Raw genomic sequence first — 16965 nt, 5'->3', positions numbered from 1 at the left:
CTCAAAATTCTACACACTGTACCTTTAATGTTTGTGTGAAAAATAATAAATATAAATCTGGATTTAGTGAATTTAAACATGTGCCATAGTTTTCAGCTGTGATTTAAGTCTTCAGCTACAGTCCTCACTCTTACTGTAGTTTCCTAGATTGCAAAATTGTTTTGGCTCAGATTTGACCCAAAGCCCATATACTACATGGATTGATGGCACTTGGGCACTCCGCTCCTGTTTTCCAGATCTGAGCCATAGCAATACTATATGAAAACCAAAGGTGCCAAAGGTGGCCAGAATTTGTTTTGTGCTATTCGGGCCATCGCACAATTTACCACATAGGTCACTTTAGCTTCACATCTGGATTACATGTTGCCAGGAGCACCGAATGTAACTGTGAATATAAATGTAATCTATTTTGGGATAATTGGTCCACATTTGCTATTTTACAAGTTGGCCCCTTTAGGCACAAATCTATTTTGAACGGGCCGCAAGAAGGCCAGAAGTGCCACATCATGGCCTGAGCTGGCCCACATTTGTTTGTGTTGTGTTTTGAAGAAAAGCTAATGCTGGTAAGGATTTCACAGTTCATGTAAGGTGTGTCTCCAGCTTCTCGAAGAGCTGATGTCACATCTGATAGAGACCAGATAGTTTGGATTCGTCACTGTGTTGATGCAGAGATGTTACACAAAGACACTATTGTTTCCTTTTATACACTTTGTGACTCACACTTGTGTTGCTTCATTACGGCTGATTTGTCCGTCTATTGTTGTAACAGGCTTGTTTTGTTTTGTGATATGGAAGATTTCAAATTCACTTTTATTTATTATAATTGATGGTACAATCATTTTCCATAGGGATATAATTTTCAACTTGCATTTACCTTTTTTCTGTGCATGAATGATTGCTATGATTATCCCTCTAAGAGCAATAACATGTTGACCCCATGGCCTCACCTCTAGCGCCACCTACTGGAGCAACCACACCACAGGTAAGAGCGTATGCAAAATTGTCAGTATTTGCAACAATATTTATACAGTATTTATACAATAATTATTGATCAGTCACTGTGACATTGTGCTGCCAAATTGTCAGTTTATGCCTCTGACATTCCTCATTTACAAATAAGAGAAATGTCATGGAGCAACATTTTGTTTCCATTTCAACACATTTCTTATTTATCTTTTTTCCCTATTATTATTATTATTATTATTATTATTATTATTATTATTATTATTCAAAGATTTGGTACAAGCCCAATGACTTTAAACTACAAATGAATTAGTGAATGTGGTAAAAACCTGTAGGAGTAAACAGTCTCCCATAGGTGGCGGTAGAGCAGCGCTGAGGAGAGCAGCTGCCGTTAAACCTCAGAGAAGTAGAGGAACAACCGGAAGTGGCGAAATGTCGGAAGTCATCAACAGAAGAAACAACAAGGCGCCAAATTTGTGGCAGGTTGTTCAGAGTCGCTGCTTCAGACTCATGAGAAAGTTCGTCTGACACAACAGGTGAGTCGGTTATTTAACTACGAGTCAATACGTCCGTGACATTTCACTCTTTGACGAATGAGCCGGTGAATTTCCACTGAGCTGACAGCATCTGCAGGAGGTGAAATGTGAGGGAAATCCACGAGTGTGTGTTTGTGTTTGTAGCATGGCGGTGCCTTTTGTGCAGGACTGGGACCTGGTGCAGACACTGGGAGAAGGAGCCTACGGAGAGTATGAATCCTCTTCTGTTATAAGCACTTACATGATTTACCCTCCCACTGTTCTTAGCAGTACGTCGCCTGGTATAGTTAATGTGTCCAAATGATGTGTAGAATTCTTGCATCAATAAATCACGGAGCATCTTATTTCTGCAGCTTGCTCCACAGGACTTTTGAGAGAGTTGTAAAGTTGAAAAAGCAGCAAAGTAAGAGTTCAGGTTGAATACTAATGCTCCCTGCTCATCTGAAGGGTCAGAGATAATGAATGTGATTTTATATAGTTACATTAATATGAGAAGAAACAAAACAGCTCCTCTTCATCTGTTCCAACAACACTGATTTTATTTACCTGAAACCATGTTTGGACAATTAAACAAATCAATAATCATCACACTATAATTTTCTCAGTAGCAATATAACAAAAAAAAAATCACTATCAGGATGTTTTTTTTATCAAGATCCAAGAGTTATCCCCATGAAAATCAGTTAAAATTTCAAATAACATTCTATCTCTCTCCTGTTTGAGAAAGTGAAAATAATATGATCTTTGCCAAAATGTAATAGATTCTTCCTTGGACCATGTCCCATCCTTCCACCAAGTTTTGTGGAAATCTGTTTTTGCATAATCCTGCTCACAAAAAAAAAAAACATACCCTCCTTGGGGGACATAAAAATACACAGTTTAGTTAGTCAGTTAACAAATTGTGCTGCTGACAGTCATTTACCCTGTTTAATCAAAGGTAACTGTAACTCTCCACCACTGCCTTTTATTTGTCTCGTGTCTGCCTGGCCCCTGTGATCGAACCTCTCTTCTCTCTTTGCGTTCCTGCGTCTCAGAGTGAGGCTGCTGGTGAACCGGCAGACGGAGGAGGCGGTTGCAGTTAAGGTGATCGATACCTCTCAGGCTAAAGAGTGCGCTGAAAATGTCAAGAAGGAGGTGTGCGTCCATAAGGTAGGTCAGTGCAGTCAGTGGTTACTGGCTGAAGTGGGAAAATGTAATGTGTGTCGACCAGTTACCATGTTTTTAAATGGTTAAAAAGCTTTAAAAAATTGATTCAAATTTTAAAACTTTTAATAGTTTTAACCAGAAACATTGTCTGAAAGCATCTTTTATGAGAACTGTGTTTGCACTTAAAGCTATTTACTGCTGTTTGGTAGATCCTCAACCACCCCAACATCGTGCGTTTTTTTGGCCATCGGAAGGAAGGGCCGACGGTGTACCTCTTCCTGGAGTACTGCACCGGAGGAGAGCTGTTCGACCGAATCGGTGAGACACCCCTGTTAGGTGGCAAACATAGGACTACTGTCATTTAGGGTGTGACCAAATCGCTGATAGACTTAAGTCTTCTCTATTATTACATATAATGCCAGGAATCACAAGATTGTACAGCTTATATATAATACATATTTATTGTCTTACCTGACTCACAACTAATCATTGATTCACTTTCTTTAAACTCATTTAATCTCAAATGTACCTGACCCATGGGTGGAAATGCAATTGTTGCCTTTCTTTTCTTCATAATATAATTAATGCACACTACCAACGTATAAAATGACTTACTGTAGTGGCAGTGGATCTTTGAGTCAGCATGATCCCCAGTCTGTTGCTGCTATCTATTAATGCTCTGATTGATTCATGTTACTAAGATGTTCTTACTCTCACTGTAGAGCCTGACGTGGGGATGGCAGAGAAAGATGCTCATATGTTTTTCCAGCAGCTAATAGCAGCTGTGGTGAGTGAACCAAATCTGTGCATTGATGTGATATCCTGTATGATTCTGCTGTTATTAAACTCACAGTCACACCTCTGCAGGAGTACCTCCACAGTATTGGCATCACCCACAGAGACATAAAGCCAGAGAACATCTTGCTGGATGACAAAGGTGAGGAAACACAATGTGTTCCCCGTGATAAAGGAATAACTTTTTAAAAAATGGATTCTTACCATCGTCTGCTGCTCTTCTTTACCTTTAGATAACCTGAAGCTGACAGACTTTGGCCTGGCCACCATGTTTCGTTTCAAAGGACGAGAGCGTCCTCTGAATCGACTCTGTGGGACGCTTCCCTACGTGGCCCCAGAGCTTCTCAGCCGACCAGAGTACAAAGCTCAGCCTGCTGATATTTGGGCTTGTGGGATCGTGCTCACTGCCATGCTGGCTGGAGGTAAAACCACAAAGTCTTTGTTCTCAGGGGCTCGACACAGTGTCATACCCACTTCTGTGCTCCAATAGAATGTAAGGAACTCAATACTGTGAAGGTTACAGACAGATTCATTCATCTGTCCATCCTGTTCAAGCCTTGAGGGAATTTCTTCAAATTTGGCGAAAACAATAATTTTCCAAGATGAACTAGTTTCAATTTGATGGTCACAGACATTGTCAAACTATTGAATCCATTTGGTAAATTATATTTATATATCAAACTACAGAAGGATGATTTTTGTTGCTTGGAATTAAGTCCATTCCAGCCCATGTTTGTCTCTCTCTCTTTGTGTTGCTTTGTTAGAGTTACCATGGGACCAGCCCACTGAGAGCTGTCAAGAGTTTTCAGACTGGGTTCAAAAGAAAACGTATCTACCTCCTTGGAAAAAAATACAACCAACGCCACTTAGTAAGTTTCAGATTATATAAATTTAAATTCTACTTTTCTTGGAGCTTAATATAATATAATAATAAAATGTATCTGCTCTGTACAGGTCTGTTGTCCAAATTACTGCAGGTGAGTCCAGATGCACGCATCGCCATCACAGAAATAAAGAAGGATCGCTGGTTTACACAAGGCAAGTTTTATTATCAGGACAAAAAAAATCAACTGCATTTAAATGTTTTATTGTTCAATCGACTGATTTCTGTGTGGTTCCCTGCAGGTGTGAAGCCCCCGCCGGTTTCTCTGGGTTCAGGAGGAAACAAACATCTTCGATCAGATGTGGGACTAAAATCCAGAGCCAATAGGTCAGGAGCTTAGAATCTTAACTGAAAGTTGTATTTACTTTTGTTTGCGTCATCTCAACACCACATTCCTCCCTCTGCAGTGATGACATGATGCAGTTTTCTAGCTCTCAGCCTGATCTCGCAGCAGCTGGCTGGGAAGCCATGTTGTTAATCAGTCAGACCGACGGACAAGTCAGCTTCTCCCAGCCGACCAAGCCGGAGCACATGTTGCTGGGTAGTCAGCTACTGGGCACGCCGGGAGCCAGTCAGGTAAATGTTCAGTGCTGTATATGTTTGTTTTTTGTTTTATTACACGTGATGATCTGTGGGAACAACAACTACTTTTAATTACTTGTCTTATTTTTATTGTGAAGTCTCCTTGGCAGAGATTAGTGCGGAGAATGACACGCTTCTTCACTACTGTGAATGCCGACGCCTCATTATCTGCCCTGAAAAACACGTGTGAAAGTCTGGCGCTTGGCTTCAAACTCACCTGCACCAAACAGGTACATCTGCACTCTCGGGATTTAGATATTTACAGAATCACTACATGCTGTGAAATTGAGTAAAATAACACCATCTGCACCACACAAGCAGAATATCTGTTTCAGTTGGGACCAATATTAACACACACAAACATCCTACAGCTGCTGGGAACCATCAAACACAGTTTAATGAACCTCTCTCTGCTCCTCAGGTGACATTGAGCACACTCGACAAGCGCAATAACAAACTCATCTTCAAAGTCCATTTGCTGGAGATGAATAATAGAGTGCTGCTGGACTTCAGACTGTCTAAGGTTGGTTTTTAGCATTTCAAAGGGTTTCTAATGTGAATAACCCATTACCATAATAATGGTTGAGACATGAAATGTGCTGTTAAACCACACAACAAAAAAACCTAAGAAAACAATAGAAGCAACATCCTGTTTGTGAGAAAATTATGTCTTGGTTAATGCTACCCTAGCAACAACACAGCAACACCCCAGTACATGTTATCACCAGAAAGATGTTTGACGTGTGTCTGTGTCTTTCCAGGGCGACGGTCTGGAGTTTAAACGACTCTTTGTGAAGATAAAACAGAAGCTTGGTGACATCATCAGCACTCAGAAGATTTTACTCTCAGTTACATGAGCGGCGTGGGCCTCACAGTGACTACAAACAAACTGCCATGGAAGTTACAGAGAACCTGTACATACTTAGCCGTGGTGTCGATATTTTAAAGGTGTCTTTATGTCATTGTTGTTTTCTTGTATAATGTGAGAGAAGTAGTGGGTCATCAGCCAGTTGTCAAAGGACAGACGCTGTGGGTGGATGCACAGTAGTGAGTGCCTGTCTGTCTTTCCATCTGCCGTTGAGAAGACGAAGTTGTTTGACACGATACAGTCCAAAGTCTTGAATAAATTATTAAACAACAAGCCATTATACACTAAAGGTTCTGTGATAAATGTGCACATTGAAGATGACCAGTGACAAAGTTAATAATTTTCGGGATAGTGATGAACTCAAATATTGCCAGTATCCATATGAATACAAAAGCCTCAGTGTGAAATTGTTAAATAAGGAAACAACAGAAGTTGTTCTCCTCCTGCAGGAAGCTTAAAATGTTTTTAAGCCCTTCTGTGGGCTAAGCAGTATATATAATATTTAATGCACAAATTAAACAATGCTTCAAACGATTCACCAATCTTTGTAGTGACAGATATATGAAGTAATGTGACTGTTATTCTAGTGGACATCAGATAAGTCTCTAACTAACCTACAAATCTACAAAAAATAATTTCTCAACTGAGGGAGACTGATAATAACTATGAGCCTGTGGCCTTGACGGTGATGGTGACGCTGACAGGCTCGTTATCGTCTCCGGGGGGAGGGCCTTGGCTGACAGATTGGGTGGCACTCATGGGTGAGGTGGTGAGGGGTGAAGCCGCTCGGGGTAAAGCCACGGTTGGACCTGGAAGAGAGCAGCAGCAAGGGTTTAGCATCAGGTAGACAAGCAAAGACTCCATCTATTGTTCGGCTGATTGAAGCTACTCTGTGGGTGTTAATTGCGAATCTTGCACATCTCTCCTTTTAAGCCATGGCCACATCACCTTGTTAGCTACCATGGGATTTTACCCATAAATACCAGTTTGATCAAAAGTCTTTAAATGATTACAAAGATGGAAATAACAGAGTGGGCCTTTTTGTCTCAGTTGCAGGCCCATGTTCTTGTGTATATTTGCAGACTGAGCTGTAAGGGGAGAAGGAGAGGGTAATTCAAAGCCCACAATAATTCTTGAAATGTCTATGTCTAAATGAGTGTGGGGGGGGGGCTTGGCATTTATATGAATGTGTGTTTGATGGGGGTTCGTCTTGCCTGGACTTGATAAACCACCAATCTCCTCTATTCCTCCCTCTGACGCGCCTACAACTTCATCTTCTGGGAAGTTGATGTTTTCCCTCGACTGGCTGTGCTGCCTGGACACACCGAAACAAGAAACACTTATAACAGCATGTCTATATACACAGTCAGCATCAGTACAATATGCTTAATATCCAAACAGTACAGTAAAGACAGCTACTCACAAGCCAAACAGCATATCATGTAGTCCTGTTGGAGAAGAAAAACAGAAGATGAATGCCACATTAGGGGATAAATGCTTCATTAGAAGCCATTAGGATACTGGTGTTTGTGTGCAGGACTCACGAGGATTGTTGTTGCGGTTGCGGATTATGTAGACGAGCAGCAGAGCTGTGAGGAGGGCTGCAAAGAGCATTCCGCCGATGGCTGCTCCAATCACAGCAGGGTACATGTTGTTGCTCGGCTCCGCTGCAACACATCACAGTTACACTTTGCAAAACAGTACACCTCTGACATAACGCACAGTGTGTTTGGTTTTTAACATCACGTTTCAAGTGGTTCTCAACCCATGTCTGTTTGTCTTGTGGCACAAAATGCACTTAATTCATAATTGTTTGTAAATTTTACATCCACTCCAGTTTTGAGTGACCCATGGTCAGTTTGATTCACTATGGATTTGATGCAGCCTTACTTGGCCTGGTTAATGGACTGCATATAAAGATGAAGACAAGATAGCCATCTGGTGGCTGGCTGCACTGTAGGGCATAATTCTGGTGTCCTCCGTGTTTGTGGATGGGACATGAGCCAAAAGAAACGATCAAATTCATTTGTCACACACTGATGTACATTCAAGTGCTCATTTTTCTGGCAAGTTTTGTTTTAATTAAGTGCTTGATGCTATAAAAACAGGGTCAGAAGTCGTGATAAACAGTTGAGATTGACTAGTGATTGTGTATTAGTGGGATTTTGTTACTGCAGCTCCATCGCCCAATTGCTACTGAATACACTGGCTCCAGTCTGGCCTTTGTAAAGAGGACCTGCTCCCAATATAAAGTATTTAAATTTAAAGGGCCCATTCTAGGGTAAAACAACAATTCTAAAATGTAGATGATTTTCCACCAGTAAAAACATGACTTGGACTATTTTATATTAAATTTCTGCCAATTGATCCCTTTCACCTAAATCTTACACACGGAACCTTTAATGTCTGGATAGTTGGAGAAAGTGGAGAGGCGTCATTCATATTTATATACAGTCTGGTCTTGTATATTATCCCATAATTGTCTTTTCTGATTACTGACTCTGACCATGCAGGGTTGAAAACCACTGACCAACCTCACTGGCAAGCCTTTCTACATCCTCAATAATCGTTTGTCTTGGATTAATCACATCCTTCTAAACATGGTACAATTTCCACAAAGCAATTGCAAGAAGAGGCACACAGGGCCAGGTTGAAGAAAGATAAGGAAGTAGGTAAAGAGGAAGTGAGGAGTGAAGCAGTCAAGTGTGATTGTGTTAGTGTGCTTTTTTTGTTTGTGTATGAGTCTTTCACCTAAGTGGATAACACAAAGAAGAAAAACAAAAAGGGTTAGACTGTCATCAAAGTCACAGTAACAGCAATCGGTGCATAATTATTTTTTTTTATTATCATTGATTTGTAAAGAAATCCCTAACTCCGGCCCCTGTCTTTGCTCAGTTCACTATGTTTTCCTCACTATGTTTACGTTCTATACCTGGAGTCTTCGCTTCCGAAGGGTGTCCAATGGTGCGGTGGTTGACAGGTGTGACACGGAACTGGTAGGTAGTGGTGGGAGTTAGTCTCAATACTGTCTGACTTCTGACATCGGGGTCCTGGATGAAGTTACGGTACCAGGCTGGTGGACCAATCCTGTCCTCTGCTTCCTCTTCTGTGTCGTTGCTGCTGCCTCTCCTCCCGGGTCGCTCTGACACCCATCTGTGCTCCAAGAGGAAACCCGTCCACCCTCCATGTTCCTCGTTCTGCACCTGCCACTCCAGCTCCACCTCGATACGCTGGCGGCTGTTGTACATCACTTTGATAAGGGTCGCATTGGGTGGCATGGGGTGCCCTGATGAAGAACAAAAAGTACAACCTAACAGAAATACACACTTCTTTCTGACCTTACAGTTTGTGTTGATATGGTCTATCACAATAGACATTAGACAGATGGCAGCCTACATCATTTGGATGGATTTTGGCATCCTCATTTTTATTAGTTTATTTAGTTAATTTGCTTTTGAACATGCAGTGTATGAATTTTACCTTTTTTGGTATTTGCATGTTAGCATACAGTTGTTGGTATTTAACTCAAAGCTGGTGGGCTTACATGCTAACATCACAATGCTGACATGGTAATGTTAAGATTTAGCTTAATGCACAGGTGAATGCACACCCACTGCTAGCATAGTTGGAGGATCTTAATATTTTAGAGAAATATGCTTTTTGACATTTATGCTAGATTTAGATGAGCAGAGTGATTGATAATGTCCGTGCAGTAGATATGAAGCTGATAGTAGCAGGTGAGCTTAGTTTACCATAAAGACTGAGCAGCTCGCCAAGCTCCTTCCAAACAAAATCGACCTACCAACACCTTTAAAGCCCAATCATTAGCATATTATATTTTATTTGTATAATCCAATAAAAAAACAAAGTCTGAAATGGCAAATTGTGTTTTTATGGGTGGTAATAGTGTGATCAGTGTATTTCCTTGGTTGGTTGCAGTTACTCCTCCCAGCCAATCATTAGTTTCATACCACAACTTGCCATTTGTACAATTAAGGTTTGTATGCTAGTCTTCCTGCTGTCTAATACTAGCCTTAATTCTAAACTAAGTTAATGGCTTTATAGTGTCAATCCTCTTATCTAACGTCCCACAAGACAGCAGATAATAGTGCATTTCCCAGGATGTCAGACTGTGTGGTTAAGTTATTACTTGACAAATAAAATGATTTCTTACTCTTGACCACTAAGGTGACATTGATTTCAGTTCCTCCCACTGCATTGGAGGTGGTGCATCTGTACTCGCCACTGTCTCGAGTCTCATCCGTGTCTCTCACAGTCAGATTGGCCCATGCAGATGTTCGCAGGAGTTTGTACTTGGAGGTGTCGTGGACGTCCGCACCCTGATTGTTGAACCAGATGATTTCACTGACCGGGAGATAGTTGGCTCTCAGGTTGCAGGTGAGCTGCACATCACTCCCCTCATACACAGACACAACTCTGCGCTGTGTCAGTAACACAGGAGCCTCTACATGACAAGTGAACATTAAATTAATTAATCATCAAGCCATGTCTGCGATTTGTTGTAAGGTGATATTAACAATCCTTACTGACCCAGTGAGAGCCTGCAGGTCTTGATTTGGACCAGGAGAGGATGTTTAGCATGGCAGGTGTAGGGCTTCTCGCTGCGAGCGGTGCCATAGCGAAGGATCAGGAGGTTGGAGTTTTCTTCTCCGCCTTTGCCTTGACCACCCGGGCCCTCCCACCACACCAAGGCCTTTGGGGCCCCTCCATCCCAGGAGCAGGACAGCATCAGATACTGCTTGTTGTTGGTCACATAGGCAAAACACACTGGCTCTGCAGGGGGTACATCTAATAGAGGAAAAGAGTGGAGAGTTGTCACAGGTTTGGTGATCAGGGAGCTTAAAAAAACAAACTTCACTTTTCCTCTGTGTTTCTTACATGTGCGCGTGCTGCATGCTATCGACTGCTTGAGAGCTGGGTGAGAACCCATGCATGAAAACAAGCTGTTGTTGGAAGTCAGGCCTTCAGATGGCAGCAAGATGGCAGTGTTGGTCAGTGGATTTGGTTGGTGGCTTGTGTCGGCCTCCTCCTGTCCCAGTCGTTTCAGGTCTTCGCTCCAGTGGAGGGAGGCGGAGGGGAAACCACCAGGCCAGGAGCAGAGCAGTCTCAGAGAGGTGTGATTCAGAGCTGGCTGCACAGAACAGGAGGGGGAGCCATCGGGCGGGTCTGTGGAGATAAAGTGCAGCGTGACAAGGTAGTGATGTGCAAAGTGGGGGTTGCATGAGGTCATCTGGGCCAAAGGAAGGGCATGTGGGGCTCAAGTAGTTAGGATATTTGGTATGGACCACAATTATAGAAGAGTAATGGGCTTTTCATTACATTGGGCTTTTCATTCCAGAGCATGTCTTTTCTATTGTAAAAGATGCATATGAATAGGCAATGTACTCTGTCTCTCTTGAGTGATGTATAAGATCAGATACATCATCTGAGTAACTGACAGAACAGCAGAAACTCAGCAAAACCAAACATTAGAGAAAAATGGCAAGCACCGGCTTTCTAGCCAACCAATGTTTGCCATGGCTGTGACATCACAGCGAGGTACCTGACAGAGAGTCCCATCAACTTCCTAGACGGCCCAAACAGGAGAATAGGTCTGCAGTACTTCCACACTCTGCTGTGTGTTGGTGTGTAGGTGTATGAGTGTGTGTGCATTTGCAAGCTATTTGGGAGTGTTTAGAAAAAGTAATGAGAACAGAGCTTGAAATTAGAGAATTGATGTAGTGAATGAAGGGTGAATGTTCAAAACAGAAAAACAAAGGGGGCGAAGGAGGTTTCTGGTTAACAGGATAGGTGTCAATACTGTTTTACACTCCTTGCCATTTGCAGTACCAAGACAGAAGGACACAGGTTAAGTCTGAGAGGAGAGATCAGCAGCGGAGTCGAGAGTTGACAAGAGTTGACAGCACGGTCCAAGGTCAGATATCAGACTCACAGTAGACAGTCAGGCTGATGGTTTTTTTGGAGCGGGTGTTAAGGTACGTGTTCTGTGCCAAGCAGGCGTAGTCGCCAGTGTGCATGCGGAGGATCTTGGTGATGGTAAACTGTGACCCGGTGTAGACCTGGGAGTTGTTGTAGAACCAGACGTACTGACTGACCGGGTTGGACTGGGCATGACAGAATAAAGAAACAGTCTCTCTCTCCAGGGCTGAGTATCCCCGCCCTGTCATACTGTATGGAGTCACGTCTATCTGAGGAATGTCTGGGCCAACTGAGGAGAAAGGATATGAGCACGACAAAGTTATGATGGACACAGACATGTAAGATGCAGGTGAGCAACTTCAACCTAGTCTTTTATACACAGCAGCAATTAGACAATTCACTTTCTTTTAGCTTTGTTTTTGGTCTTCACCTACTCCTAGAAAAATATCTGCCTCTTACATTAGACAAAAAATCTTGCTTGGTGGTCTATTAATATTACTAATGAGCACGTGCAGTGTCTTTAAAAGCTTAGACTACAGGTATTTTGTGGAGCAAGCAAACCCCAAACCATCCACAGAATACTCACAAATGGTCTCTAGCCATAGCTTGTTAGACCTCTCGCTGTTGACGGCGTTGCTGGCCACACATTGGAACCAGCCGGTGTGGTTTCGGTTGACATCGGTCATGTTGATCACGCTGGTGTTTCCTTCTGCAAAGGTGGATATGTTGCCGGTGCGGGTTTCATGTTGCCACACATACTGTATTGGTCCAGTCCCGTTTTCCAGATTGCAGCGAATCCAAATGGTCGATCCTTCCACTGGAGACAAATCACTTATCAGGAGGGAAGGCTTACTGACCGGAACTGAATTCACGACAAAGACACAAAAGATGGAGGTGTGATTAGATTTATATATTCCAGGAAATGTATTTGTATTGTGTATGGATGTAGCTGTGAATCCAGACATGTCATGTTAAATGTTACCTTTACACCTGTAGCCTGTTGGACCACAAGCTGACAGAGGAACAAAGTTTTTTTTTTTTTTATCTGTCCTGAATCTTTACACTTTTGATTCAAGGTTGTTTTGGTTTTGTTACACAAGGATGTAGTTGTTTGTAAAAATCCAAAATGGCCGACAAATGGCAGACGTAAGAAATAGTCAGTTAAACTTGTGTTTAGACAATTGCAATTTAGTTTGGACATTTATATATATGTATGATATTATGTAGTATTGGGTATAGAAGGCCAGGTAACGATTGGCTACTGATTTTAATCTTTGTGTCTTTTATATATATATTGCAGCTCAGTAAAATCTAAGATATGTTGGTTTTGTCCACCTGGTTTGGTTGAGCTTTAGATTTGGATCCATGCAGATGTTGATAAAAGATGGAATAGCTAATTATTAGTGATGTTGGGGCTAAAGAGTTGAGTATTCCCTCCCAGCTACACTCCTGTCTGACGAAGTGAAGTCTTACCTCTGACAGTGAGGTGCACATAGTGATATACTACTTTGGGCTCCTGTTCTATATCATAGAAGGCTTGGCAGGTGAACAGGCCATGTGCAGCCACTGGCAGTTTCTCGATGCTCACAGCTGCACTGTTTGAGATGACCGTCAACTGTCCGAGAGTCATGGCCAGCTGCTGGATCCTGGTTCCTTTGCCCAAATCGTACACCACAGCTTTAATAGCTTCAGTGCCCGGCTTGGTGAAGCTCCATATGTACATGTCAGGTAAGGTGGTGCCACACTCCAGGATTACCGCTTTTCCCACCACGCCATACACACTGGTGTCCTCATACACCACCTCCCAGTTGGACTTGATCTGCACTGGAGGAGAAAGAGGAGGCACACGATCATGCAAAAAAATGCGTGTGTGTGTGTGTGTGTGAGTGAGGGAAAAGGAGATGGTCGTGTCATGTGCCCTGCCGGTGTTCAATTACAGGGTTGATTACACTGCAAGTTTCAGACCCACTCTAATAGTTTAATAAGGGATTAGTCCAATAATGTTTTCCAGACATGTTCGCTCTTTAAACCACCTTTTGCTTTCATAGATGTTTTTTTTTCTCTGTTACCATAACACCAAGCGGTCAGCAGGAATAGGTTTGGGTGATATAGTTAAAAGAAATGTCAGAATATTCAATATTTATGGATGTAAGTAGGAAAAAAGTGCTTTTAAGTTCGCTTAAAACAATCACGAAAAATAATGACATTGACTTTGAAGGCAATGTTCCACTGTTAGTGATTACATCACAAACAACTCATCAACAATAAATGCCACAATTCTTTTTTCTTCTTCTGTTTAACTGAAATTTGCTCAGAATTGGACACCTCTGAAAAAGCTGTCAGTTTTAGTCCAATATGTAGGTATCAGTATCATATACAAAAAAAATATTGGAGGATAAATTGTTCCAAAACTACAGTTTCAAATATCAAGACCAGCCTCCAAGCCTATCAAGTGCAATACTGTCAGCTACTTCAAATCTTTAATACGTACAACAGAACTACAACATATTCTACTGAAGCCAATCAAATCATGTTATAGAACCAGTTATTTACTGGATGAAATGAATCCAAAAGTTCAAATGAATCCAAAGACACTGTGAAACCCTTACCATTAGTTGCACAGGTGACTAAGCTGACAGGTAGAAACAGAAAGGCCAGCCCTAGCAGTTGGGCCACCATGGTATCATGATGATCCTGAGTCTAACAACCTCTTCAATCCCAAAAATGTGGAAGAGATGATCCAGAGTTTTTCGCCACAAAAAATTTTTCCCCTTAGATGGCCGAGGTCACGTATTTGTTTTTCAGCACTGCAGACGTTTGTTAGAGAATCCAGTTGCCGGCACTGACTTCATTAGACTGAGAGTAGGAAGGGACGGACGGTCACTAAACTGATTTGGGCTCAATTATTCATGTGTTGTTCCTTTCTCTCCATCCCTCCATCCCTCTTTCTTCTCCTGCATGGCTAGAATAACACGGTCGTACTGAGCTCATCTATTTTACAAGAGAGACTCATGAGTGGCCAGGTTAGCCTTTCGCTCACACACACGCAAACACTGGTGATATCCAGTGTCTCAACATGAACATTCCTCCACACAAGACTTCAATTTGTGCTGTCAACGATGAAAAACACATCATTGAGAGTCTCACCAAGGTTTTGCTGTGATCAAGCTTTTTAGGTTGTGGAATCTAAATTTTCATTGTTCTCACCTTGTTGATTCAGAAACACTGATGAACCCTCTTGGAGATATAAATCTCATCCCTTTCCTACATCATACAGTAGAAGCACACAATAAAAGAGGGATTAAAAAGGATTTATATCTTCTTATTTTCTTTGCCCTTTGGTTGTTTTACTACGAGCTTAAGGGCAAAAAAAACTGTGTATGCCACAAACCATTTCAAACTCATTTTGGCGCTGAGAGACAGCAAAGACATTCTATCATGTAGCTACGGCGAGATAAGAAGATATTTCCCTCTGCTTCCAGTCATCTTGGGCGAGTTGTGAAATTACAAGCTCCAGATTTTAATTTCAAAGGTCATGTGGGGACCAGAGAGCAGAGTAAACTCTACTGATGGGATTAGGATTAAAATAGATTTAGAAATCTGGCATCTTGTAGTGATGCTCTGGGTTCCCTCACAACATGCTGTGATCCCAGCCCTCTGCAGGCCACCATTTAAAGACGTAAAAAAAACCTGCAGTGTTCAGTTAATGAGATGCTGATCCTGCACCTGCACACAATTTCCTCTCTGGAATGTTAATTCTGTGTTTTTTTAAAGATGAGCACTGAATTTATGTTTGAGATGAAGTTTCAAACGGGAGAAAGAGAAGGAGGAGAGACTGCGAGTGGAACCGTGAGTGTGTAATTTGAGAGGTTTGTCATGAATGAATGAATAAAGGACGGAGATCAGTTTCCTCAACTGGCAGAGATGAGGACTGGGGCCACAGTGCGAGACGTTTTTAGTCTCTCCTCCATGTCCATACAAAAACAAACAATCAAGTGAAACTACATGGAGAACCTTTATCATTCAGTAGAACGCATATCTCCGCTTAGTTCCAACTGTCCCCTTATGAAACAAAGTTTAAATTCACAAGACCTTTTTCTCTCAAGGCAGCTTCCTACTGTGGCAACGATAACTTAAAATATGCCATAAAGCTCTATAACATTTAAGGGAACTGAACAGTTAGGTGAGTCTTTCACATACAAGTACAATGTAATCCAATGTTAATTTGAAAATATTGACTATATTTGAAGTTCTCTGAAACTCCCATATTAGCGTGTACACTTTGTGAAGTAATAGTCAAACTAAGGAAATATAATAAATAAAAATATAATCTCTTTAATTCCACTTTTTGAGCATCAAATTCACAGTTTCTCAAAATTCTGGTCTTACAGGCTTCCTGAAGTAGATCATATAAACTGCAACAATAAACAGCCTTCAATGGATTCAAGGAGGATTTTGTTCTTCACGAATGGTTTGTGAGTTGTGACCATGAGACATCAGTAATTTCTCACATCCATATAATTTCCTTCAAAGTTAGTCCAAGAGTCAATCTTCCTTTGTCTTGTCTCCAACAGAGATCAGCTGCCTGTCGTCTCTGATTGTTTTTACAGTCACGACAGTCAGCTGACTCATGATCCTGTCATTGTTGAGACAGAACTCAACAGAAATAATTGGCTAAAGCTGTGAAGGTTTAGGCCAGTGATTGTACGTGTGAAGTCGGGGAAGGAGACATATCAATCAAACTGAAAATGGCCACTGGTCTCTTTTACTTCAGCCTCCATTGTTTTTATATCAACCATGTGTGTCATTTTTCCTGAGGTTGTTCAATAGTTATCTGATCTGTTCTTGATGTGAACGGGAGCTAGAATATATCTACCAGGATGAAGTAGGCAGCACTGCAGAGAGGGAAGCTTATTATGTCAGAGGCGATGACATTGGGTCTGTGCCAATAACCGTACTTGTGTTATTAGCAAACGGTTTTAAGTGCTTACTTCAGCTATTTCATTATTTGCCCAAGTGACTGCAAGAGTGAAGAAGATTGTCAAAGCTGACTTGGGTTCATATACAGAGATATATTGTCACAGCTGAGATGATTTGTTAGAACAAAAAGATCCTAGTAATAATAATAACAATTTTAGGAATTGTTAAATATAATTGTTTAATATAATAACGTAAAGTTATCCAAAAACACATTTTCAAGGATTTTGTCTCTTGCTATTTTTATGTATCGAACATTTTCCTTTAAGTATTTG

General features: G+C 41.5%; 2 protein-coding genes across 2 annotated transcripts; one reads left to right on the top strand and one right to left on the bottom strand.

The window, feature by feature from the left end:
- Positions 1 to 1347: 1347 nt before the first annotated feature.
- chek1 (checkpoint kinase 1) lies at positions 1348 to 6046 on the top strand. Its single transcript, XM_020085321.2, has 14 exons — positions 1348 to 1499; positions 1644 to 1709; positions 2534 to 2648; positions 2855 to 2963; positions 3368 to 3432; positions 3513 to 3582; positions 3674 to 3862; positions 4205 to 4309; positions 4395 to 4478; positions 4566 to 4650; positions 4731 to 4899; positions 5004 to 5135; positions 5327 to 5428; positions 5667 to 6046. Exons 2-14 carry the CDS (start codon positions 1645 to 1647, stop codon positions 5760 to 5762), a joined length of 1386 nt encoding a protein of 461 aa, XP_019940880.2. The 5' UTR covers positions 1348 to 1499; position 1644; the 3' UTR covers positions 5763 to 6046.
- LOC138404853 (V-set and immunoglobulin domain-containing protein 10-like 2) lies at positions 5853 to 14626 on the bottom strand. Its single transcript, XM_069510152.1, has 12 exons — positions 14323 to 14626; positions 13187 to 13537; positions 12300 to 12575; positions 11727 to 12002; positions 10673 to 10960; positions 10325 to 10582; positions 9948 to 10238; positions 8706 to 9059; positions 7318 to 7440; positions 7197 to 7221; positions 6988 to 7088; positions 5853 to 6582 (listed from the first exon to the last, which is right to left on the bottom strand). The coding sequence occupies exons 1-12, from the start codon at positions 14390 to 14392 to the stop codon at positions 6437 to 6439; spliced, it is 2559 nt and encodes an 852-aa protein (XP_069366253.1). The 5' UTR covers positions 14393 to 14626; the 3' UTR covers positions 5853 to 6436.
- Positions 14627 to 16965: the final 2339 nt, after the last annotated feature.

Source organism: Paralichthys olivaceus, chromosome 15 (genome assembly GCF_024713975.1).
Source record: "Paralichthys olivaceus isolate ysfri-2021 chromosome 15, ASM2471397v2, whole genome shotgun sequence".
Classification (NCBI taxonomy): Eukaryota; Metazoa; Chordata; class Actinopteri; order Pleuronectiformes; family Paralichthyidae; genus Paralichthys; species Paralichthys olivaceus.
This window is presented reverse-complemented; position numbering and strand designations above follow the sequence as displayed.

Excerpts from the sequence above, each read along its gene's own strand:
- chek1 (XM_020085321.2), top strand. The coding sequence starts at position 1,645 with ATGGCGGTGCCTTTTGTGCAGGACTGGGACCTGGTGCAGACACTGGGA. Across the intron at positions 3,863-4,204 it reads CACTGCCATGCTGGCTGGAG|AGTTACCATGGGACCAGCCC; the intron begins GTAAAACCACAA and ends TTGCTTTGTTAG. Across the intron at positions 4,479-4,565 it reads GGATCGCTGGTTTACACAAG|GTGTGAAGCCCCCGCCGGTT; the intron begins GCAAGTTTTATT and ends GGTTCCCTGCAG.
- LOC138404853 (XM_069510152.1), bottom strand. The coding sequence starts at position 14,392 with ATGGTGGCCCAACTGCTAGGGCTGGCCTTTCTGTTTCTACCTGTCAGC. Across the intron at positions 10,961-11,726 it reads CATCAGCCTGACTGTCTACT|ACCCGCCCGATGGCTCCCCC; the intron begins GTGAGTCTGATA and ends TTATCTCCACAG. Across the intron at positions 7,222-7,317 it reads CAACCGCAACAACAATCCTC|GACTACATGATATGCTGTTT; the intron begins GTGAGTCCTGCA and ends CTTCTCCAACAG.